The sequence below is a fragment of the Leptonychotes weddellii genome, chromosome 8 (assembly GCF_054177405.1).
Source record: "Leptonychotes weddellii isolate Sample4059 chromosome 8, ASM5417740v2, whole genome shotgun sequence".
NCBI lineage: Eukaryota > Metazoa > Chordata > Mammalia > Carnivora > Phocidae > Leptonychotes > Leptonychotes weddellii.
This window is the reverse complement of record NC_138376.1, coordinates 66188881-66215284: the sequence shown is the minus strand read 5'-3', so window position 1 is coordinate 66215284 and position 26404 is coordinate 66188881. Positions and strand designations below refer to the sequence as shown.

Below are 26404 nucleotides of genomic sequence, written 5' to 3'. Positions count from 1 at the left end.
GCAGTCCGGGCCAGGGCTGGGCGGCGTCTGCCGAGGCTCCCTCGGCCTGGCCCAATCGGCCCGAGCCGCGCTGACACCCGGGCAGCTGCGGCGTGGAGAGGTGGAGGCGGCGGGCCGGGAGGCCAGAGCCGGGACAGCGATCCGCCATGGAGACCCGCTACAACCTGAAGAGTCCGGGTGAGCAGGGCTGGAGGCGGCGGGCGGGCGGCGCCGCCAGGTGGGCCGGGGAGGGCGGGGTGACCCTGGGCTCCCGGGCCCGGCGCTGCGGGTCCCTCGCGTCCGCCGCCACTCGCGGCTCCGCTTCGGGGTTTCGCGCTCTACGCGAGACCGCCGCCTGCCGGGATGGTGCAGGCCGCAAGGCGGCCGGGCGGCCACCGGCCGCCAGTCCTGGGGACCGGCCAGTTCCCCGCAGCACCCGGACTTTCCCTTTCCTCATCTTGGTCGCGTAGTGCTGGGTCCTGAACTCATCCCTAAGAACAGGTGTAAAGGTGATGTCCGTGGGTAATAGTTCACAGTCCCTTGCGTTACCTGAACACAGACCGTCGTTATCCCTTCGTCGCTGCCACTGGACTTTTATTAGCTGTTTGACTCACTTGCATGTGAGGATTTGGTTGTTTAAATATCCCATTTGCAGCATTTGGGGCGAGTGGAATTCCAGACCTAGAGGAAATATTCTGTACTAAACCAATTAACCAAAGAGCTAAGAAAACTAGATGAGCCGTGTACTTTAGAGCTAACCACGATTTTTGCCACGACGACTAACATGATGTATATCTATATTCAGTCCTAGAGACTTCCTGTATTTAGTGCCCCTGCTTCATTCACAGAACAGCCCAGACAATTCTAGCTTCAAGTTCTTTTCTGGTGCATTATAAAGATGCAAGAAAAGTAAGCAGCTGTCTCATATTAAGGCAGGCTGGAAGTGAATCACTCGGGTCTATAAGTGGTATTTATTCTGTCTGTACCTTGATAAATTTGTGAGGAGGGAGAAACTCCACAGTTCAGCTCTAAATGGTAATCCTAGAATATTAGTGATGGTTTGACCAAATATTTGCTGCTGCTTATTTTTTCCTTCCAAGAAAGCATCTTTTCGGTAGGAATCAGCAAGATTAGCATCCTTATGGAAAGAGCTGACATTGTAAACCTTTGATTTTTTAAAAAATACTTAATATATAGAAACTCCAGAAAAGTCTGAGGATATTGACTGAACAGAGCATTGTTAGCTTGAGTGCTGTCAGGCTGAGAAGTGTTCTTAGGTGGCCAAGTGTGTAGAATGGGTCATAACATTTGGGGGGTCCATAGACTGCTTTAAAAATCTGGTGAAGCCTATGGGCTTTCAAGAAATGCATTTATACAATTCAATTTCAGTGGGTTAAGGACCCCCCCCAGCCCCACACCCCGCACATCTCTTAAGAACACCCCGGGGCGGGGGTAGGAAAGTAAAAGAGAAAGGGAAAGAAAACCTTAGTTTTAAGGTTAGATGATAGAATGCTTAAGTTGTTTAGATTGTCATAGATTTAAATAAAACTATGTGGGTACAAATGTACGGTGACTACTTGATCACATGGTACCAAGTTCCTTAGGACAGCTGAGGTACTTAGTGGAATGTCCAGAGAATAATGGAAATATAAATAGTTGTGCAGTTTGGAATGGAGAACTGGTGGGTCCCAAAACATTGTTGTTACAGCACATTGCTCTGGTTTGATACATTATCATACCTGAGGTTATGAAAAGCTTTCAAAACTTTCCAGAATTTTATACATTTCCAAAGTACATGATCTGTCAGATGGCTGAGCTTTGGTCGACATGCCCCAGTGTTATAAATTGCTTCCTCTTTTTTGGAATCATTTCCTCAAAGGTGGTGTTGCCGTTCTACATGAAATGATTTTTTTAAGATCTTTTTTTGTTTGTTTGTTACCGTGTGGATCATTTGGAGTTCATGGTGAAGGTGAATTAGATGATATATGGGACTTACTAGAAATGCTAGGAGGCATGGTGGAAATGCTTCCTTCCTTTGTTTTATTCTCAGTCCTGTGATATTTTTAGAGTAATGCTTATGTGAAAAAAAGTGGTTAAAAGCACTGCACAATGTAAGAGATAGAACCCTTTCTCTGTAATGTGCAGTTGTCTTAGAGGTCTGGATGGTACAACTAAGAGAATACACATAACTGGTTCGGGGCCAGTGTGCTAGCATGTGGATAGTAATTTGTTCACTTGGTAAGTAGGAAAACTGGGGCGCCTGGGTAGCTCTGTCGGTTAAGTGTCTGCCTTCGGCTCAGGTCATGATCCTGGGGTCCTGGGATTGAGCCCCGCGTTGGACTCCCTGCTCAGCAGGAAGCCTGCTTCTCCCTTTCCCACTCCCCTTGCTTGTGTTCCCTCTCTCGCTGTCTCTCTCTGTCAAATAAATAAATAAAATCTTAAAAAAAAAAAAAGTAAGAAAACATTTCTTTGTGATTTTTCTGGAATGGACTTGTGGTTATGGGCAAAGCTCTGTATGGAGCCACCTCATAAGCCTCTGACGTAGCTTATCAGTAGGTGCTCTGCATCAAGCTCCCTGATCCCTTTTTGGGTCTGCTCTGGCCGAGGTAGTAGGGTCCCATAGTACAAAGTAGGGAGACCTATGTTTAAAGAACCTCTTGTGGCAGCTTTCTTCAGAAGGGCCTATGGGTGTGTTTAGCAGGTGATTGGTGTATAAGAGACTAGTGCAAAGGCACCCACTATTCTCCACCAGAAACCTGGGAGCTGTCCTATCCATGTTCTTAGTGTGAATTACTGGTGATCTAATAGCTTCACCCAGATTTCCCACAGACTGAAAAAATCTCTACAAGGTGACAAAAAACCGAACTCATCAATTTACTCTCCTCCCCCGGACTTGCACCTCATCCCTTCCTTATTCCAGGGATTGACAGCAGCTAGGCACTTGTGGGAATCATCTTTGATCTCTTGGTCTACACCTTTACTCCACCCCCTAGCCTGGAACACACACACACGCAGGCATTCTCACATGGGTACCAGTCCACGCAGACAAGTGTTTATTCAGTCACCATTGTCACCAGATCCAGAGGGTATAGCTCAGGGGTAGAGCATTTGACTGCACCATTGTCACCAGATCCAGTAAAATAAAACTGATCACTCCTCAAACTGAAAAATTTTCAGTAGCTTTCTAAGAGCTGTGTATAAAGTTCAAAGTAAAGTGTTTAGCTTGGCCTACAGGGCTGCTCATGATTTGATCCTTGCCTTTCTCACCAACCTAGTTTCCTACAACTGTGCTCCTTTGCTTTTTTTCCCCCCTCTCCTTTGTATTTTTGCCATGTATCCATTTTTCCCAAGTGACTGTCCAGATGGAGCCGCTCTTCTCACCTGTATGCTTTGGTCCCTGTTGGAACCTTTGCTTAGAATGGCTTCCCTTTAATCCATTGGAAATTCCCATTCTTCATGCTTCTTTAAGGTTCAGCCTTGCCCAGCTACCCTGGGCAGACTATTAGGTAGACTATAAGGTAGTCCCTGTATTTGTACACACTTAGTGTTTGTATTGTAGTTGTTTTCATGTCTTTCTCACTGTGAGCTTTTTGAAGGCAAGAAGCAGGTCTTGGTTATTCTTCTGTCTCCATCACTCAGACATTCTTTAAATATTTGCTGAATGGGTATCGTTGTAGGGTATTTCTGGGCAGAAGCACTCGTCCTTAAACATTTGCTTAAGTGCCTTTACTATGGGAGCAGGAGGAGGCACTTGGGGAGCAGACATTGGGTTCATATCCTCAGTATACCTGCCTCCTGCATTTTACCTATGCTTTGGAGATTGATTGCATTAAGGTATTTGCTTTCCAAGAGAAATCAGATACATGAGAGACAGTGACCTGTAAAAGATCTCTTTAGCTAAAGCTTTGTCTCCAAAGCCCAGTGTAAGCCTAGTGAGGTAGAGCCTGGGCATGGGAAGATCGCTAATGCCTGGGCCCATGGAGCCTAGAGCCTGGATCTAGAGAGATCATGTGGCCTCCATAAAAAAGAACAAGAGCAGGTATGCAGGTGCTCCCCACTTCTTTCCCTTCCCTGGCACATCTTATCTCACCATGGTAGAAGAGAGGAGCTGATCAGAAAAAGTTTTCTAACTATGTGATAGCAAGAGATGGAGTATCAGGAGTGGCAGACTATGCAGTAGCCCCAATTGCCAGGCAGTATTTTGAAACTTGACTATTCCATAGCAGTGATATTTCTCCTTGGGAACCAGAGAGCCATTTCATGAGGCCAACTACATATGCTCACTGCCTGGTTTTGAACCAGGGAGAGAGCCTTATATCCCAATCTATTTCTGACCTTAATACCTTGTGATGGGGGGAGGGGAGAGGGGGAAGGAAGGGAGAATTATATGAAGAAATTATTGACTCCCATTCAATAGGTACAAACATTGAAGAAGAATAAAATTAAGTGATTTATTTAAGGATTTAGAGCTACAAAATGTCAGAGCCAGAAGTTTAACGCAGCCTAATTCAGAGTCCATATTCTTTTGCACTAAGGTGTTTATAATATATGTAATTTCAGAAAAAAAAGATCATGAGAACACTAGACTAATATTACCTTCTGTTTGGCTATGTGGCTTCAGCTCTCACATGGTATGTGCCTGTGTGGCCTATGAACTAATAAAATAAGCATGTTTAGTTGTTGAGCAAATTACTGTTCCTTTAAATGCATTCTTAAATCAATTCTGGCCCTTTCTTACATCTCTCATAATATCCAGCTACCACTGGATATTTCTTTCTTACATCTCTCCTGTTGAACTGAGCTGAGTGGGAGAGAAGCAGAGAAAATGTGGTAAGGGTACGGAATGACATAAAATCTGTTCTTCAGCTTAATCTTTCAGCCAGCTGATGAGGAATGAAGGAAAAATAATCTCTATGACATCTGTGATTGCCGACAGCAGCCAAATAAATTAACTTCGTAACAGCTTCCATGATTTTATTTATATCTAATAATATTAATTTGAAAGAATGATATTTTTATGTGGCTTTAAATTGGGGTCTTTCCATCTTTGTTCCATGGGACCCTTTGATAGACTAGGTTGAAGGGAGTAAACTGCTTGAAGGCCCTTCCATGCTGGCTTCTTCAATCAAAACAGCTCTGTTACCTCTTTTACATATTGAGGTTCTCATTAAGCTTTTTTTCGAACAAAGGATTTAATCTTATTGTCAAATAAGTTTGAAAAACCATTGCCTTTAATCAGATGCTTGGAAAGATATTTTTGGAGGGATGATAGGAAAATTCAATTAAACTAATATTTGAGTGTTTACTATGTGCTAAGCCCTGAGGAGCCTTCAGTGAAGTAAATTGTTTAGCAGGAAAGACTGGTGTTAAGTAATTACAAGTGAGATGAACTTTATGAAAGATAAAATACAGAGTGTTATGAGGGCTTATAGCAAGGGGATTCAATCTAGTTTCTAGGGTAGTGACTTCCAAACCTGACAGACCATTAGAATAACTTGGAGAGTATTTCTGGTCTCCACTCCCCTCCAGGATGCCTTAGAAATTTTTATCTGTCCAGGTGGGAATCTCTAGTCATTCCTCAGCATGTACAAGGGAAGGTGTCAGGGAGACCTTCCTGAGGAAGTTACTTAAAGCCAGTCTAGATGAGACAAGGAGTGGGACTGGGAACAGTATTGCAAGCTGAGAAGCATGACAAATGCTCGATTAGAAACATATAGGTAGGGGCGCCTGGGTGGCTTAGTTGGTTAAGTATCTACCTTCGGCTCAGGTCATGAGCCTGGGGTCCTGGGATCGAGCCCCGTAGTGGGCTCCCCGCTTGGCGGGGAGTCTGCTTCTCCCTCTGCCTTTTATTGTTTCCTCTGCCTATTCATATCCATGCATAATTCCTACTGTCTTTCTTTTAGATGTCAGTACCTCACCCCCTTTCTCTTCTCTCTGCTCTCAGGTTAGGGTACCCACCTGGTACATACTTCTCTTATAGCACATATTGAACTACATCAATTGGTTTTCAAACAGAGTTTTGGGGAGCCTTGGGCTATCTGGTTTTTCCCTGGCTTTGCTTTCCTACACCAGTATCCTGACATTTTTTGGCACCTAAAACTTGAGGTGAGAGGGGCTGGGATCAAAGGATTGACCTTTGAGAGCCAGTAGGAAAGGAAAGAGGGTACAGATACAGATAGGATTGTAGGTTGTGATAGGCTGCCCACAGTCATTTATCATGGAAGTAGAAGGCTGTGCCGTTAACTCCAAGAGGTGGAAGAGGAATAAGATGAGGAGTAAACAGGTGTGAAATAGTCTTGGGGTGCTAGTTGGAGTGGGCTGGTGGGTTTACCAGAGAAATTCAGGAATATTAGGTGGCATTGTGTCCCAATGGAGGTTGTTGATAATAACTTTATAATGGCATCCATGTGCCTGCCTCTGTGACTTCCTCCCACCCCTCTTTCAGTAATGCTCAGCTATTTGGGTATAGATACCAAATAAGAAGATAGTTGGGTTGGGTCAGCTAGAATTGCATTTTATTAGAGGATTATGAAAAAACTCCTAAGAGCCAAGTGTGTGGATAAAGAGGGAAGTGAATATAGGTATAGGTGGACATAGAAAATTATGGGGTCTGTGGATTGGAAGTTTTAATTAAGCTGAAGTCATTTCAAAAAGGAATTCAAGGGGCACCTGGCTGGCTCAATCAGTAGAGCATGAGATTCTTGATCTCAGGGTTGTGAGCTCAAGCCCCACATTGAGCATGGAACCTACCAAAAAAAAAAAAAAAGGAATTCAGTTAGAACTATGGAGATTCAGTGACCTCTGGGGCCACCCATTTATATTAATGTAAGACAGTGGGTGGAAATTCCCAAGAGGTGGGAATATGGGGGGGGGGGTCTACTGTTAATGAGCATGAATTCCAGAGGGCAAATTTTTGTTAATATAGGCATTTTAACAAGATAGAGTTGGACTGCCTGTGTTAGAATCCCAGCTGTCATTTACTAGCTGTGTGACCTTGGAAAAGTTACATAATCTCTCCATATGTCAGTTTCTTTGTCTGGAAAATGGAAATAAAAATAGTACCTATCTCATAGCATTGTTCAGAGGATTATATGAGTTAATGTTTGAGTGCTAGCACATACAAAGCATATGTAAGTACTTATTAAATAAAAATAGTACTGCCCTAAATACTTAATTTAATATATAATTCTTCTAATGCCTAGCTACCATGTCCTTCCCCTCTCCAATTAATACTGTTATCTCATAATTAAACTTCTGCCATATACTCAGTTGAACTAGTCCTCTATACATTTTTTATTGAAGTAGGAACTTTTTCATTAGGTTTGTAAATCTGTGCTAATCTCTTGGAAAAGTATATTTTAAATGTCTCTATCTTATGAATTTTATTTTAGCTGTTAAGCGTTTAATGAAAGAAGCAGCAGAATTAAAAGATCCAACAGATCATTACCATGCACAGCCATTAGAGGTTAGTTTCCATCTTTTACATATGGATTTTAATACTTTAATATTTTAAATGAATTCCTTAAAATTGTTTTTTTCATTGCTTTGAGTCATTGCAGATGTGTTTGGTGTGGTTTACTGATATATTTTACTCCCTGTATTTTCTTAGTATTTATTTCATTAGCCATTCAGAATCCAACATATTAGAAACAAATTTCCAGTCTCTATAAAATGGTCTCAGATACTAAATTGGTTTTAGGTTTTGAGTATGAGGGAGGGAGGGGTAATGGAAAGAACCCCAAACTCTTTAGTGTGGAAGACCTGGACCCTTGAAGGGACCCCTGCAGCTAGTCTGGGCTTTTTGCACAAACATCTCTATCTCTTTTCAGTCTTCTCATCTGTAGAAGGAGGGTATTTAAATGTGCTCAGTCTGATTTCCGTGATAATAGTGAAAATAAAATGTAATAAAGTATGTGCAAATATTTTGCACACTGTAAACTGTAAAGTACCTGGGGACTCTACGATGATGTTGATAGCATATTTATTAATATTACTGACTACTTATAAATAAGCTCTTAAGCGTCTATGAGGGATAATTTTTTAAAGTTTGTTAAAATAATCCACATTTACAGCAATTATTTGATTATATAATTATCACTAATTAGTATTCAAGGATTAATTTAGCTTAATTAAATCTGTAATCTTATGAATATATAACTGCTCAGCTGTTTTTAAATGCATTTGTTTAAAAAAGATTTTAGCTCTCGTGGGACATGAAAACTAGATTAAATAGCTTTTATTTATAAATTTTATACTTGAGATATTTTGTGCATTAGAAACTATTCTAGTAATAATGTGAAACATTTCATTTTTCTCATCCAGGAATATTTCTGGTACTCATTAATAAAGATGATCAAATGTTTTAATGTTATTGATTCCTTGCTGGTTATTGTTTTTGTTCAGGATAACCTTTTTGAATGGCACTTCACAGTTAGAGGGCCCCCAGATTCTGATTTTGATGGAGGAGTTTATCATGGACGAATAGTACTGCCCCCAGAATATCCCATGAAACCACCGAGCATTATTCTTTTAACGGTAAGAATTCTTGGCTTTTTGGAATGCTTGTGATTTAACTCTTCATGGTGACTGCAAAGCATGGTTAGTAGACTCATTTTCATTAAGAAATAAAGCAGAACATTGTTATAATTTTGTCTTTGGGGACCAGGACTTGATAGTACAGTTCTTTTTCCCAAAAAATAATTCCTAGGAATTATTGATGCTAATGAATGCACAGTTGCCATAGTGTGGTTGATAGGATTCAATGAATTAGTGGATACAAAGTGCTAGGCACAGTGTCTGGCACTTGGTAAGTACTCAGGATAGTTAATGTTATTATATCTCTTAATCACATCATCACCTTCAGCTTCTCACCTTTCTTATACTCTTTTCCTCAGTTTCCTCATTTTTACGTACAGCTCTGAAAATAACTGTCACAGGGTCTTCAATAAATGTTAGTTATATTATTACTATTTATATCTTAGAATTTCTGTTTTCACATATTTCACTTCCATGTGAAGGAAAACTGTTCATCCAGTTTTCTCTTATTTTTTTTCTGGGATGTTGTTCCTTCAGAGTAAATTCCTCTCTTATTAAGCTCTCCTTCCCTCCTTTCCTTTAATTTGCAAGTATGTCTAATTATCCTCTGACCTTGAAAAAACCAAAACAAAACACAAAAGCCTTTCTCCTACCTCTTTAAGCTGTTGTCCTATTTTCTCTTTGATAACTTCAAGACATCCTTCCTCTAGTTTAGTCTGTGGCAGTCTGGTTTCTGCATGCTTACTACACCAGTCTCAGAGACCAGTTTGAGAAATTGCACTGCCTCTTCTCAGTCCTCATCCCAGTCCATCTAAGTTAAATATCTGACACACATGGAGTAGCAAATGGTAAAACAAATGTATTCATCAATAAATACTAAACTAAAGCTGCTTTTACTGATACTTGGTGTAGTGGAAAGAGCATTAGTTTCAGAGCCAATAGACCTGGATTCTGACCACTGCTCTTTCCATTACACCAGGCAGGTTGCATAATCGTTTTGAAATTCAGTTTTCTTATCTGTTGTGTATGGTAAATACAGCCACAATGTAAAGTTCCTATCATATAAAATGTTCTGCTTAACAAATATTAGGTGGTGTTGAGAATTGTTAATACCGGCAGTAGGCCTGGAGCAGGGTCCTGGAGGGGCCCTACTGTGTTAGGAGTTACTTTTTAGTTGCTAGATCATGGGAAGAGCCAAATGTTTCAGGGGATGGGGCTGCTGCATGGGGAAACGGGTGGGGGGTGGGTAGTTGGGGCAGCAGCTGTTAACCAACGAGTACAGAAATATTTCAGTAGTTAGCCAATGTATAGTCATGGTTAGCACACTGGCTGAGAATCAGCCCTGCCTTCCTGATTTTCAGTATTTGATCTTTCTAGTTCATGTCCTCTATTTTGAAAAGTACTCTCTAGTCTTCATTCAGCAAATATTTATTAAACATATGTCATGCACCATGGGGCTCGGTTGGTTAAGCGTCTGACTCTTGATTTCAGCTCAGGTCATGATCTCAGGGTTGTGAGACTGATCCCTGAGTCAGGCTCCACGCTCAGTGCAGAGTCTGCTTGTCCCTCTCCTTCCCCCTCTGCCCCTCCCCCTGCTCTCTAAAAATGAATAAATAAAATCTTAAAAAAAAAACTTATGTCATGCACCTTGTAGATGTGGCCGAGAATATGTCAAATTCTCTGGCTACTTGGAGCTTATATCCTAATTTCATGCCTCTTCTTCCTTCCCCTTCCTCTGAGTATGGATATTCTGTAAGTTCAGACATCAGCTATTTTCTCTTATTTCTATGAAATGGCTTCACTGGTCACCTCTGTGAAGTCTGCTGTATGTCATCAATAGCTCTTCTACCGAGACAGCAGATCCATGTCCAAAATGGAAATCATTACCTCTGATCTGCCTCTTTTGTATTCCTGTCTTATGATATTGCATCATCCTTATGAAAATCACTCCTGTCTCGGAGCCTCCTGCACCAATATCTAGTTAGGTGACACCAAGTCCTTAGGTTTTTCCTAGCCTCTGCATATCTTCTCTTTTAGATCCTTCACAGAGCCTAGTCCAGTACTGTACTCAGAGAAGGAGATCAGGACATCATTATATGTCAGTTATTTAGATTTCAGAAAGGTGCTACAACTTCACAGCTTTTATTGTTTTATAAGTATTTGTGGAGTGTCTATAAGAGGACAAAAATCTGTGTCCCCTTGGAGATTATATTCTTTTAAAGTTTTCTTTTAAAATTATTTATTTATAAAATATATTTATACTTATAAACTATAAAACATTAAACACATATATAGTTTTTTAAATGCCTTATTTATTCCTAAGGCTAATGGACGGTTTGAAGTAGGCAAGAAAATCTGTTTGAGCATCTCAGGACATCATCCTGAAACTTGGCAGCCTTCATGGAGTAGTGAGTATTAATTTAAAGTGAATATAACTCTTCTATAACTCTAATCAATTCATAATTATAAAGTATAACACCTCTTGAGACTGAAGCTGTTTTGGATAATTAATTTGATATTATTGAATAGAGAATAAAAATTCTTTCCTTGTCTCAATTTTTGCCATCATTTTAATACAACCACCCTACCTGTACCTCTTCAGTGAAAGCCTGTGTGTCTTTTTTTCTCTTTCCAAAGTAAACCCAGTTCCTTTTACAAAACAACTTAGATTCATGTTTACTTTTTATTTCAGTAAGAACAGCATTACTAGCCATCATTGGGTTTATGCCAACAAAAGGAGAGGGAGCTATAGGTTCTCTAGATTACACACCAGAGGAAAGAAGAGCACTTGCCAAAAAGTAAGTTTTGCATTTCATTCTTTGTTAAGATTTAAGTACTGTTCTGGACAATGGCTGTTAGGAGACAGGCTCTGTCTCTTACTTTGTGAGTTACCTTGGTTACAGGATCTAGTCCACTTTTGCTATTTTAGAATTTCATTTGTAGCAGTTTACTACTCAGGGGTGACCAGAGTCTAAAGAATTGATTTCATGCTGTCTCCTTTTAGAAAGTAGTTGTTAATATCAACCTGAAGTGGGAGATACCTTCTCCAAGAAAACAGTTCTGGTCCTTTGTCTCTACTTGGGCAGAATTACAGATGGAAAAAACAAAAACAGAAAAAACAACGCAATTGTTTATATGTAGCTTTCCATAAGATTAAAAACTTCTTGAGGGGAGGGAGGGAGTCTACTTTATCCATCTTTGCATCTGCAGTATCAGACTCAAAGCAAATGCTCAGTAAATGATCCAGAATAAAGTAAAGGAGATTTTCTTTATCAAGTTATGGTTTCCTAGTGGTATTGCCTTCTCATTTTTTCAGATGCATTCTGTCTGTATAACCCAGATTAGTCATCAGATTCAGAGTAGCCTCTCTTTTGAGTAGTGCAAAGACTAATTCTCTCTCTTTTATTTTAAGAACAACTTCTAACCCAGTTTATGTTTTTAATCAGTGTGCATAGGGAAGAGACCTTATAAGAAATCCTATCAAGATGCTTTCTAATTCTAGAATACTAGACCCAACCCTCAACAAATGTTAAAGATTCCAAAATTGCAGTGAGGTGAGGAAGAGTATTTAAAATTACTTACATTCTGTAATTCTTGATCTTTTTTTTTTTTAAGATGTTATTTATTTATTTATTTGACACAGAGAGAGAGAGCACAAGTAGGCAGAGTGGCAGGCAGAGGGAGAAGGAGAAGCAGGTTCCCCGCTGAGCAGGGAGCCCGATGCGGGGCTCGATCCCAGGACCCTGGGATCGTGACCTGAGCTGAAGGCAGTCGCTTAACTGACTGAGCCACCCAGGCGCCCCTGTAATTCTTGATCTTGATCATTTTTCTGCTTTGGACTCTTCTGTCTACCACCTCTCAGACATATTACGTTAATTAAATTATAGTGTATCTTACCCTAGCACAGCCCAGAATATGTCCTCTATAGCTGTTTGTTAAATCAAATAGATTTTAGTGTCTGAAAGATTTGATAGACTCTTGGAGAGTTCATCAACAACTTTTTTTTTTTTTTTTAAAGATTTTATTTATTTAATTGACAGAGATAGTGAGAGAGGTAACACAAGCAGGGGGAGTGGGAGAGGGAGAAGCAGGCTTCCCGCCAAGCAGGGAGCCCGATGCGGGGCTTGATCCCAGGACCCTGGGATCATGACCTGAGCCGAAGGCAGTTGCTTAACCAACTGAGCCACCCAGGCGCCCCAACAACTTTTCTTTTTAAACCTTATTTCTAGGTTCTGGGGATGCACCTTACTGCAGCTATTATTCACAAATTATATAATATGTACTTTGAATATATAACATTTGTTTTTATTTGATTTTCTTTGTTGGCTTTCTGTCTTGATACTTTTATCCAGTTCATTTCATGTATAAGGAAAGAAAGAACTGTGTTTTTTTGTTCTAGACTTCCCAATGTATATATTCTAGGTTTTTAGTCTATGATAAAGGCTTTTTAAAAACATGATTTTGCATTCATCCATGGGAGCATATTGTCCTTGTGGATAAACTAATATATTAAAAATTAACCTTCCCCTTTAAGTTTCATTTGACTTCTCAGTTAAAAGTGGACACATTTTGGGCGCCTGGGTGGCTCAGTTGGTTGAGCGACTGCCTTCGGCTCAGGTCATGATCCTGGAGTCCAGGATCGAGTCCCGCATCGGGCTTCCTGCTCGGCAGAGAGCCTGCTTCTCCCTCTAACCCTCCTCCCTCTCATGCTCTCTGTCTCTCATTCTCTCTCTCGCAAATAAATAAAATCTTAAAAAAAAATTTTTTTTAAATAAATAAATAAAAGTGGACACATTTTAATGCAAATAATTTGGATACAGCTGACTCTCAAAAGGATACAGACAGCAGTGCTGCTTCTGGTGAAACAAAAATATTCGGCAACATACTAAGTTAATACTACTTTTAAATATGTTTTGTTCACATGAAGTTGTTTAATAAATTTAAATAGCATGTTCTTGGGGCGCCTGGGTGGCTCAGTCATTAGGCGTCAGCCTTCAGCTCAGGTAGTGATCCCAGGGTCCTAGGATGGAGCCCCACATCAGGCTCCCTGCTCTGTGGGAAGCCTGCTTCTCCCTCTCCCACTCCCCCTGCTTGTGTTTCCTCTCTCGCTGTGTCTCTCTCTGTTAAATAAATAAATAAAATCTTTAAAAATAAATAAATAAATAGCATGTTCTTAAAGACTGAAGGCTTTTGTTATGTTGAAATGGAAGTACAATAAAACAATTTTTTAAAAAGTTCAGCAATGTAACGGTACATACTTCTATATATTATACGTATTTACTTCCAGTCATACAAATCCTCAGCACTTTTGTGAACGTTAGGACACTTTTGGCTATATCTGGAATACAAAGGGGAAAATGAAAACATAGGAAAACAAATAAATCTTGGGAAGTAGTCTAGGTAACAGATTTATCTTGAGTCTACTTAATATAATGAGTGATAAATTTCAGAATCTTTGGATTTTATACGAGTTCTCTGTCTTTCAAGTTATACTGCTATTTATTTTTTTATTTTTATGTTTTTCCAAGTTTTTATTTAAATTCCAGCTAGTTAACATACGGTGCAATATTAGTTCCAGGTGTAGAATTTAGTGATTTATCACTTATATCCAACACCCAGTGCTCATCACAAGTGCCCTCCTTAATCCCCACAACCTGTTTAACTGCACCCCCCACTGACACTCTCCCCACCACACACACCTCCCCTCTGGTAACCCTCAGTTTGTTCTTTGTAGTTAAGAGTCTGTTCCGTGGTTTGCCTCTCTTTTTCTCCCGTTCACTTGTTTGTTTTGTTTCTTTAATTCCACATATGGGTAAAATCATATGGCATTTGTCTTTCTCTGACTTACTTCACTTAGCATAAGTTATACTGCTATTTAGTTATATTGCTATTTGTGATTTTTTTCCCTAAAAATATTTGTAAATTCTATTTTTGGTAGCTTCTTTACTATTTTATGTATGTTTCAGCTAAAACATAATTCAGACTTTATAATGGACTTTTTCCCACAGGCTTAACATAGTTTTGTTATGTGTGATCTTGAGGACAGTGTAGTTAGACATTTTATATATTTTTGTTGTATAGATCTAAAGCTTAGTTTTCTTTAGATAGTATGTTGGAAAAAAGTGGAAACTAAGCCCTGTTTGTTTTTTTTTTAACTTTAGACTTTTAAAAATTGAGATACAATTGACATGAGTTTTTATTGTTTGTTTTTTTTTTAAAGTTTTATTTATTTAAGTAATCTCCATACCCAACGTGGGGCTTGAACTCATGACCCTGAGATCAAGAGTTGCATGCTTTTCCGACTGAGCCAGGCACCCCAACATGAGTTTTTTTAACCTAACCTGTATATTTGTCTCAGAACTATAATATTGCCATAATTGTCTAATTTACATGTAGATGAATATGATATGGAATTATCCAGGGTTCTCTTATTTTAAATTGAGTCATTCGGTATTTGAGTGTCTTGAATTAACATTCAAATATTTGATTAATACCCATCAAAAAAATTATTTCCTACCAGATCACAAGATTTCTGTTGTGAGGGATGTGGCTGTGCCATGAAGGATGTCCTATTGCCTTTAAAATCTGGAAGTGATTCAAGCCAAGCTGACCAAGAAGCCAAGGAACTGGCTAGACAAATCAGTTTTAAGGTACTCTAAATTTGTAAATAAATTCTAACTATGTGACCCTTTTGTTTACTGCCAAATTCTGGATAGAAAGTAAAGCAATATAGTTCTGTTGCAATAAAGTTTTACAAATAATTTTTTCTTATTACTAAACTAATAATATACATTCACAATGGCAGTCCAGCATAGTGGTTAAGAGCTTGGACTCTGGTATACAGTCCTGGGGTTCAGATCTCAGCTTTGCTCTTATTAGTAGTAGGACATCAGACATATTACTTAGCTACTCTGTCTGTACCTTTTTCTCATCTGTAAATAATAATATTACTTACCTGATAGGATTCTTATGAGGATTGAGTTAATACTCACTTAAGTGTTTTGTATTTAGAACTGTCCCTGATACTTAATAAATTTTAGCTATTATTATAGAAAATATAGTAATTTAGAAAAAAATAACAATCATACATAATCCCTCCCCAAGAAATAACTGCTGTTAATATTTTGGCATATCCTGTATATCCTTTTTTTCCACATAGATTTTACTCAAACATAGAATTACTTCTGGGATTTAATTAGCTCTATTAAAAAATGTCAACCTGCATTAAGCAGCATGCAACTTCCTCCCTGTTCACCTCCCTTACCTCCCGTCTGTCCTTTCATATCCAGTTCTTGTGAGAAGTTGTTCCTTCTGTTCGTTGTGTTATCTGGAAGAAGAGGTGCTTAATAAGTGTTGGTTATTTTCTTCCTTCTGAGGATTCCTATTGTACTTAAAATTGCTTTTCTGAAAATCGGAGGGCCAGATGTGTTTTGTACATCAGAATTTCAGATTTTAGAAAATACCAAACATACACCATATTTTAGTACCTGCAGTGGGATCTGGGGCAGTACCTCATAATCAAATCTATTAATATTCCCTCAGCAAACCTGGGAATATTCACACTAATGTGGGATAAAGACTGTTAATAACCTCACATGTCATACTTCACCTGGAAATTACAAAAAACTTATTTGGGAATTGTGGATTATGAACCACGGGTATTAAGTTTTGTCTCTCACCAAGTAACAGCTCCTTGAGAACAGGTTTTGTCTGTGCTTTTTCCTGAAATACCTAGCACAGGCTTAGACACATGAGCACTCGATGTTTAACTGATTGGTCGTTGATATTAAATTAGCAATTAAAATAAGCCCAAGAGAGAATTAGTAAGTGTGGGTTATTCTGTACATTTCCTGTTGTAACACTGCTCTTGGGTGTATCTTTTTTATAGGCAGAAGTCAATTCATCTGGAAAAACTATCGCTGAGCCGGACTTAAACCACTCTTTTTCACTAAATGATTTACAGGATGATATACCTACAACATTCCAGGGTGCTGCAGCAAGTACCTCGGTATGGCTCTTGTCTCTTACATGCATGTATGTCTATATCATTATCATTATTTGCAGTCGGAGGAGGAAACCTCTAGATGAAATATCTGAATTATTTGATTCTCCTGACAGTTGGATTCCAGCCCACCTCTCCCTCTAATGAGTCGTATTATCTTAAGCAAATTATTCATACTTTTTGGACCTTCTTTCTTATTAAACGGGGTTGGACTAAATAATTTTTAGGTCCTGTCGTCTCTCCAGAATTCTGTGATTTCTCTGAAAAGTTCGTTACAGTGTAGCACTGCACTCTGAATAAAACAAAATGTACATACATTAGCCACTTTCTAAATTGGCACTGTTTCTTTGGCAGGTTTGTTAAGCTGCATTAAGGTACTCAGTTAATAAAGGACTAGAGCCAAAGATTTGCCTCAGACCTGCTCTGCCCAGTACCGTAGCCACTACGCACATAAAGCTATCTAAGTTTATATTTAAATTATTCGGAATTAAATTTAAAATTCAGTTCCTCAGTCACACTGGTATATTTCAAGTAGTCCATAGCCACCTGTGGCTGGTGGCTGCCATATTGGATAGCATAGATATCAAACATTATCATCTCAGAAAGTTCTGTTGGACAGTGCTGCCTTGCACATAGTAAGTGCCCAGTAAATAATTGTTGAATGAAAGATTAAATGAATACTATGTGTCTTGTTAGTTCTGCCCTGACCTGTTGTCTAAATATTGGTGGGTATAGGTCATCAGAGATTGATTAAGAAATGTGACTGGATAGTTGCTAAATAGGATTATGGGGGAAAAACATTGATTTTCTCTCTATATATAAAAAAACAAATGTCTTTTTGGTAACATTGTTTGGTTGAGTAGCTACCTCTTTTTTTCCCTTCTTCAGTTTTTAGAGAGGATTTTTAAAGGGTCAGGAAAATTGAAATAGAAGCTGGCAAATACAGATTTGCCCTTGCCTCAGGAATAACTTAGTATAAAGTGGGACCGAATAGTCCTGAGTGGTTGTTCTCTCCTTTTCACAGAGTGAGATGGGCAGAGAGAAGTAGGTTGGAGAGAGAAGGGGAACGGGAATGCTGGAGGACGTAGTTGGAGGACTGGAGATAGGGGTATAAAGAAGAAGCGTATGCTGAGAGTGAAATCATTTTTACATGATCCCCATGTAATTTTATGAATCGCAGAGGGATATTATGAGTTAATTTTAGTCAGTATATGTTTTACCTTGAAATATTAAAAAATTCAGGTTACTTTTCACCTTTAGAATTCTAATTGTTTTTTTATTTTATAGTTTTTTAGAAAATGGAACCATCCCATTTCAGAGAGGAGGGTGGTTATCTTTTTTCACCTGTAAGGACAGTCTCCTGATACTTGTGATATGTTTAAATCTGTCTTCAGTCTCTTGAATCTATGTCAAGTCCCCCTAATGCATATTGCAGTTCCACTTATTCTACCATTAATTATTTACTGTCTATCTTCCCAGAATGTCAGTTCCTTGAGGATCAGAGCTCTCTTTCTGTTGCACTGTATCGCCAGGGCCTGGCCTCGTGCCTTGCATATAGTTGGTGGTCAATACATATTTGTTGATTGAATAAATAAATCTTAGGATCGACACTTTTAAAAAATACTAGAAATACAGGCAAAGAAATTACGAAGTTTAAGTAAATTACATTGCACAACCAATAATATGATTACAGTGGTATTTTCCATTTTGGTTTGATTTTACTTCTTTTGTTTTAATGTTTATTATTGCAGTATAGTTGATTAGTTGATATACAGTTACACTAGTTTCAGGTGTGCATTTTGATTTTAAAGTACATACAACTGAGAATTCTTTTTCATAGATACAGGTAATTGATGCCAATTCTGGTTAACACACCGGTAAGTAATCAATTGCTACAGTTGCAAGTTAGTTACATTTATATACAGATTATCTCAGAGTATGATTATATAATTTGATCACCATGGAAGTAATTGAAACTTGGTTTTGGCTAGGGGTGGCTGCTTTACATGCAAGTGTAATATAAATTCACTAAAATGTTATACATCAAATCCCAGATAAGCTATGTTTTTTTAGCCTTGAGGGGGCGAGAGATTGCCCAAAGTCTAAATACAGCAGATAATATCAGGCCATCTGTTGCTTTTTGATGCAGATTTTTTTAGCTGTGTAGAAATGGGAAAATACTGATGGTAGTTTTATGTTCTTCCAGTCTGTCAGATTTTTTCCCTCTTCCTAGGGATTGAGGTTCTGAATAAGCCATTCCATTTTGTATTAAAAAGCAAACACAAAACTCCTTCACAGATGCTGGTTATTCTAGATTATTCTAGAAAAATTTGTATGTATTACAAGGGAATTACTTGTGACTGATGGTTATTTTAAATTGATTAAATACACATGTCATATACTTCTACCTTCCCAAAAATGGTCGCTTCATCTTAACTAAGGAAATGGAAACTGGTATGACTTAAGTCTTCATTCAGTGATAGGTGTATTTGGACAAGTTTAGGTCAACAGCAAAAATTTAGAGGTCCTACCACCAATCGTACACAGCATTTTGAAAATGCTAAAGCCAACTTCACGTGAACTACCAAAATTTTGTCCAGTTAGTCCTTAAACTCCAAGCAATCTAGGTTCCTCTGGGTCTATAACCTTGGGGTTGTTACCATTTTCCCTTGATGGGATTGTTTTATTTATTTTTATTTTTATTTTTTTAAAAGATTTTATTTATTTATTTGAGAGAGAGAGAATGAGAGAGAGCACATGAGAGGGGGGAGGGTCAGAGGGAGAGGCAGACTCCCTGCCGAGCAGGGAGCCCGATGCGGGACTCGATCCAGGGACTCCAGGATCATGACCTGAGCCGAAGGCAGTCGCTTAACCAACTGAGCCACCCAGGCGCCCGATGGGATTGTTTTAAATAGGAAAAATTTTATAATTTTATGATATCTCAGCACTAATCAGTAATACTAATATAACATCCAGAAGGCATCTGAAATATAGGAATCTAATTAAAGCAGTATGTCTACATTAAGTGCATGTACTAAAATATCATCTAAATTCAATGTTTTAAGGGATTGTTGTTCTAAATATGCTTTTTAAAAGATTTTATTTATTTATTTTAGAGAGAGGGAGTGGGTATGCATGGGGGGGGTGAGGAAGGGGCAGAGGGAGAGGCAGAGAATCTGAAGTAGATGTCTCCCGGAGGTCGGAGCCCCATGGGTGGGCAGATCTCACACCCTGAGATTATGACCTAAGCTGCAACCAAGAGTCGGCCCCTCAACTGGCTGAGCTACCCAGCGCCCCTAAAATATTAATCATACTAACAGGGGTCTGAAAAACTCCTAAGTAATGATTTTTTAAAAATCTAAATCTATGGGATGCCTGGGTGGTGCAGTAGGCTAAGTGATGGACTCTTGGTTTCGGCTCAGATCCTGACCTCAGGGTCGTGAGATCGAGCCCCAAGTAGGGCTCAGAGCTCAGCCAGAGTCTGCTTGAGATTCTCTCCCTCTGCCCCTCCACCCTGCGTCTGCATGCACGCTCTCTCTCTCAAATAAATAATCTTAAAAAAAAAAAACCCTAAATCTAGTGTCTCCAAAGGGGTATGTATATTAACAGTAACAATATTAATAATAACTAACATTTAATCAGCAGTTGTGTATCCTAAACACTTTATATCATTAATCCTTTTAATCCTTACAACTACAGAATTGGATATTATCCTCACTGTACAGATGAAGGAGCTGAATCTTAGGTTGAATAATTTGCTTAGGGTCCTGCATCTCCAAAGTGGTAGAGCCAGCCTAGTAATGATAAGGCTCCCTGTTCTGGTCAAGTACATGGGCATTCTCCCCTCAAACTAATGGAAAAAATAACATGTATAAAATAAAATCTTTAAGCCGAATGAATCTCTTATGCTGGTTTCTGGATTGATAGCACCTTCATGTTTTTCCTTAAGAGCCTTCCCTGTAAGCCTTGAGTGCTTTTGCTGCATCAGACACTTCTAGCTTCTTGGCTGAGCAGTCAGAAGAATGGGAGATTTCAAATGGAATGTTGCTGTTATCAGCTGCTATAAGTCAGCTCAACCCAATGAGTGTTAAGATCCTGTATGATGCCTGTGACAGTGTGAGACCTCATAAAATGCTGCTGCTTTGTGGATCTACTCCCTTCAGTGAGCTTGTTGCTGGCTGTCCTGGAGTTTGAAGTCCCAAGTTCATGCAGCTCTAATTCAGTATCAGCAGTGACTTTTATTTTTAACTCCGAGTCAGTAGTTCCTTTTTTATCTCTGTGTTATGGGTCACTACATTTGAGTGCTTCCAAAGGACAGTTTTAAAAAACTCAGATTATTCAGACCTTTGATTGTTGAAATGAATGTCAGATTTAAAATGTAATTTCTTCTGTAGATAACTTAGATCAGCAGTTTCTTCCCTAATGTTTATAGCTGTTGCCAGGACAAAGCCCATCCTCTTTTATCTTTTTTAAAAAATTTGAGGGGCACTTGGGTGGCTCAGTTGGTTAAGCCACTGCTTTCGGCTCAGGTCATGATCCCAGGGTCCTGGGATCGAGGCTCCACATCGGGATCCCTGCTCCGTGGGAAGCCTGCTTCTCCCTCTCCCTCTGCCCCTCCCTCCCGCTCGTACACTCTCTCTCAAAAAAATCTTAAAAAAAAAAGGTGAATTATATTATTTGATTTTTTTCCTTCTAAATATTGAAATTGTCTCTAATGGAAAGTATTTTAAATGTTTTATATTTACTCAGTTTTTAAAGTTATTCTGAAGAAAACATGCATTCTTATTTTTTTTTTTGAAAGGGTATTGGCATTAATATAACCAGTTTAAGGTGTTTTCAGTAAAAGAATTAAAGGCCATTGGGTTATTAGAGGTAGAGTTAAGGGGTCTATATAAATAAAATGGAATTCGTATTTTGTAGAGCTTTCTTATCTATAAACCGTATTTAAGATTTTGAATCACGTGGTACCACATTGTGGTTATGCTTGAGGAAGCAGTCATTGTAAGGATAGAAAGCAGTTGGTATCTTGTGCTTTGTGGGGCCAACTAGTGTGCCAGAGTACGCTTTACATATATAAAGTAACACAATTCAAATACACAGTATTCTAGACTTGTGCTCAATTCAATTGACAGGAGTTATGAGAGAAGATAATCCTGGCTTGGAAATCACATCTAATTTTTATAACAATACTGCTGTGAAGAACGTACGGTTTGAAATTCTTCCCTATGCTGTATGATTGTTGGTGGAAGCATGTTGCTGTAGTAAGATAATGTTGGAAGAGACCTGGTTCATGAAAGGCACACTGTTGAGAGTTTAACTTTTTGCCATTTAGTATGGCAAATTTTCAAGCGAAAAAGAAATCAGATTGCTTTCTTCCTTGGCTCTCCTGCAAGAAGTGAGGTGCCCAGATGTTTAACAGATATTGCTGAAGTTACACCTGAAGGAGAATAGAAAGCCAGCTATAGAGCAAATGGCTCAACTCTGTCCTCGTCTTATTTGTTGCTGATAAATTCCTCCGCTGCCTGATGCATACTCAGAGTAAATTGTGTTGTCGGCTTATTCAGGAGGGTGAGTAATTAGTTACAGCATTCAGATCATTCTTGGTAGTTTTGCCTTTAGTCATATATTTTAGTGCTCTGAGATTCTGTGTACTCTTGAATAGATAACAGGTATATATACAAGTTTTCTTTGCCAATTTCAAACAAAATTTCCTAAAATTTCCTAGTATGGAGCCCAGAACCCCTCAGCAGCATCCCTTCAACAACCTGCTCAACCTGTTGTTAAGAATACCTCCATGAGCCCTCGACAACGCCGAGCCCAGCAGCAGAATCAGAGAAGGTCGTCCACTTCCCCAGATGTGACCCAGGGCCAGCAGCCAAGAGACAACCACACCGATCATGGCGGATCCGCTGTTCTGATTGTCATCTTGACTTTGGCATTGGCAGCTCTTATATTCCGGCGAATATATCTGGCCAATGAGTACATATTTGACTTTGAGTTATAATATTGTTTTGTGTCTTAAGAGCTGTGACTCAACTGCTTCATTAAAGATTCTGCATTGGGTATAATCTAAGAATTGTTTACAAAAAGATTATTTTGTATTTACCCTTCATTCCTTTTTTGATCCTTAAAAATTCAGTATAGATATAGCTAGACTTTCAGACTGTGTCTGCTTAGTTTAAGGGACTGGAAGTCAAAGTCCCTTGTCTCGCCATATGACCTGCTTTACAGAGAAATAACTTACTGTTGTTTCTCATGCCTCAGCTTCTTTTTATGTAAATCTGTGATACTTTTCTGTATGACTCTTTGAAATTTTTGGATTAAAGAAGGTTTTGTTTTAAGTTCCAGTGAGTATTACTAGTTACTCAATACCATTTATTGAGTACTCTGTTTCTACTTATGTAGAATGATATAGGGATAAGAGTTGAAAAGGGAAAGTAGAGCTTTCAAATAGCTTGCTGAGAATGTCATTCATAGGAGATATACTGGGATGCCCATTCTGTGACTTACTTTATGTCCTAAATGTTGTTCAGTGAAAGTAACTATTGCAGTCAAACATTTATGAGGAAATGAGATCACATCTTTGTTATTGGATGTTATTTGGAGGGAATAATGCTTTGTAACCACTTTGATATGCTGTTATCCCCTTCTCTCCTGAATGCACACAAGATTTACAAAGAAAGAAAGGAAACAGTCCTCTATAGATCTTTTTTTAAGGAAAGAAGGGTCCAAGCCAGGAAATCACTTGATTTTCTTCCAGAAGTCAAATGGAAGGATCTTCAGATTTTAATGTTTGCTCTGCTTTGAATTGTATCTCTTTTGAAGGTATTATATGCCTAGCTTTGTAATCACTATAAATTTAATTATTCCAGGAATATGTATAATGTTGAAATATTTCATGTACCATTTTAACAGAAAAGCTCAGGGCCCAAGTAACAGTGATAGAAATTAGAAAAACCTTTACTTAGAATTGTCCACCTAATCAAAGCCCAAGAAATAATTTTCAGTGCAAAATCAATATATAAGTTAGTGCTAGCTAGCTCCACGGATTCTAGCAGATAATTTTATCATCATAATGCTTGGTGAGAACATACAATCACAGAAAAACATTGCCTTCAGCACGTTCAGTCGCAGCATTGAGGGCACTCTTGAGAGTATTTGTTAATGAAGATTTAATTTTTAAATACAGGCAGTCCCCTGCTTTCAAGTAGGTTATGTTCTAAAAGTGCATTTGTGAGTAATTTTTTTTTTTTTTTACAACTCAATGTTGTAAATGGCGTTCAGGTTCTAGACAAGTCCAAAAAGTCCATAATGTATCTTGAATACTTTGGGGATGGTGTTCATAAAGTCCTTAATGTAGTTTTAACTAACTGAAATTATGGGCAAGATAGAAACAATTTGTAAAATGGTATTAAAGGCAAATTTAATTTTTATTGCTGCTATGGACTTTGGTTCTGTTAATTATAAGACACAATTTCTATTTTCATCTAATAGCCATTTTTCCTTTATGTCCATTCTAAAGTAAGAACATACTGTATACTATTATATAATACATAATTGTCTTAAACTTTAATAAATTAGCATTTTAAAAGTGTTTACAGATTGTTTCTGTTATATCTACAGCCAAAGTTGGTAAAGTCTTAAAAAGCTCAAGGACTTTATGAGGACCTCCTATATCAGGAAAATTATAGGTGACCATTTTATAACTTTATTGCCATGAGAAAGCACATTCTGAAGTCTTGGTTTGGAACACAAAATACTAAAGATATTGGTTCAGTGGTCTCCTAGCAAGAGGTCACTGACCACCTGGGAAGACCAAATAATGCTATCACCTGAGAAGAAGCAAGTCCCCCTGCTCTCAACCTATGCTGAGATTAATCGTGTGCTAGGAACAATCTTCCCTCCACTTCCTCTCAGTCAAACCTGAGCCGGCCTCTGGATCTACATGATCTTGTTACATGTTTCTATGGGGTCTACCAATACTTTAAGATTGATTAAGCCAAGAAGATTTTGCACTGTGCAGGTCCTTCTTTATCTGATTTGCCTCTCTTCCCTCCCCTATCAACTGACAGGCCACCTTCTTGTTTGTGTTCACATTTTTTAAGCGCCTGATACACATACCTGAAAGTGACATATTTTTTGTTCTTTCCCTTTCGGCTCACAGATGCTACCTAAAAATCCTTAAGTTGTCACTCGGATCCCCATCGTGGAGTTGATGAGCAAAATCGATCTTTGGGGCTATTCTTACTCGAACGCCACCTGAAGAGACTTCAGAAAACTGTTATTTTTAAAGCCCCAGTTTATCCCTTTAATTAGAGTGTAAGGACAAAACCAGGTGTGTGATCTGGTTAGTAAAGGCTTAGGACTCCTTCCCCCAATCCTCAGATTAAAGTAATTCATGGCTTCTTCTTTGAACAGCAAAGCACATGACTACATATCAAGGTAGTTAAAAATAGCATGCTCGAAAAAAATATAATGTCTGTTTCACCTGTAACTGTTTAAGCCAATGAAAGCTTTCAAATTTTATGTGTTGTGGGGCTTTTATGTAGCACTTTACATTTTCATGCTGCTTACTGTTTTATTCTACTGAAATAAATGAATTTCATCAAAATTCTCAAAGAATTTTTTAAAAAGCCTTTAAAATAGTTTATCATTTTGACTATAGAAATACAGTATTTCCTATTTCAGGAGAATAAGAAATCTTTTTGTTATTTTTAGCTATGAATAAACTTTCTGGTATCTTGAGACCTCCCATTTTTATAGACCAGAATCTGTAAACAGGCAAACCTCACACATTTGGACTTACTTGAGCAGAAATCTAGGCTGAAGTACTGAAAAGCCTATCCTGTTGCATTATTTGCAAGTAAGTATATGAAAAGTGAATGCATTTAGTGAACCTGACTCTTAACAAAGACTAATGTGTACATTAACATGGGTACTGTTTAAGCCTTGTGGGAGGCTGTACATTGCTTAGAAGCTATTTGAACGCCTCTTGAACAGTTGCCTTCAGAACGAGTTTGAGCTGCTCAATAAAACCAGTGACTTTATTCATACTGTGTTTTGACCACAGGTTGTATTCTTTATGTTATTCAGTCTTCTGTCCATTCTACCTCCTTAAATATTCTCTCATGTCTTACCACTGCTCTTTATGTTCACTGCCATTACCCTAATGAGCCTTCACATCCTCCGAATTAGTGCAATAACCTCTAACAAGGCTCCAGTCTTGTCCCGTTCTTCACCCCGCCGCCAGAGTCTTCTCCAGCATTCAGGTCTGATTCTGTCTCTTAAGATAAGTTCACACCCTTAATGTAGGTTATAAGGCTGTGTGTAACCAGAGTCCCACTGAGCTCTCTGGCCTAATCTGACAGCAGATGCTTACTGGGGCCTTTCCACAGCTCTTGAGCTTGAGCCACTGGGGCCAATCCTCTGTTCTGAGAGAAATGAACAAATGTTAAAGTTATATATCCACTGCCTCATGCCATACACAAAACTTAACTCAAAATGGATCTAAGACTTCCAATGTTAAGAGCAAAAACTATAGAATTGTTAGAAGAAAGCATATTTAAATCTTCATGACCATGAGTGAAGCAGTGGTTTCTTAGATACAAGACCAAAAACACAAATATTTTATCAAAACAAGCCCTTTGTGTTTCAAAGAACATCATTAATAAAGTGAAAAGACAACCCTGTATGGGAGAAAATATTTGAAGATAAAATTATCTGATAAGAGACTTGTATCTAGACTATCTAGAGAACTCATAACTCAATAATAAAAAAGATAAATAACCTGATTTAAGAACAGCAAAGGGTTTGAATAGATATTTGTACAAAGAAGATACACAAATGACCAATAAACATGGAAAGATGCTCGAACATCATTAGTCATCA

The 26404-nt window shown here is 38.5% G+C and overlaps 1 protein-coding gene across 2 annotated transcripts; it reads left to right on the top strand.

The window, feature by feature from the left end:
• On the top strand, nucleotides 1-25569 carry UBE2J1 (ubiquitin conjugating enzyme E2 J1). Of its 2 annotated transcripts, none has more exons than XM_081828636.1 (8): nucleotides 1-177; nucleotides 7371-7444; nucleotides 8383-8514; nucleotides 10838-10922; nucleotides 11207-11312; nucleotides 15035-15164; nucleotides 16403-16522; nucleotides 22222-25569. In XM_081828636.1, exons 1-8 carry the CDS (start codon nucleotides 147-149, stop codon nucleotides 22312-22314), a joined length of 771 nt encoding a protein of 256 aa, XP_081684762.1. In that variant the 5' UTR covers nucleotides 1-146; the 3' UTR covers nucleotides 22315-25569. The 2 variants fall into 2 exon arrangements, with proteins under 2 accessions (XP_081684762.1, XP_006733765.1); XM_006733702.3 differs by having other exon boundaries at nucleotides 2-177; nucleotides 22242-25569.
• The last annotated feature ends 835 nt before the right edge of the window (nucleotides 25570-26404 follow it).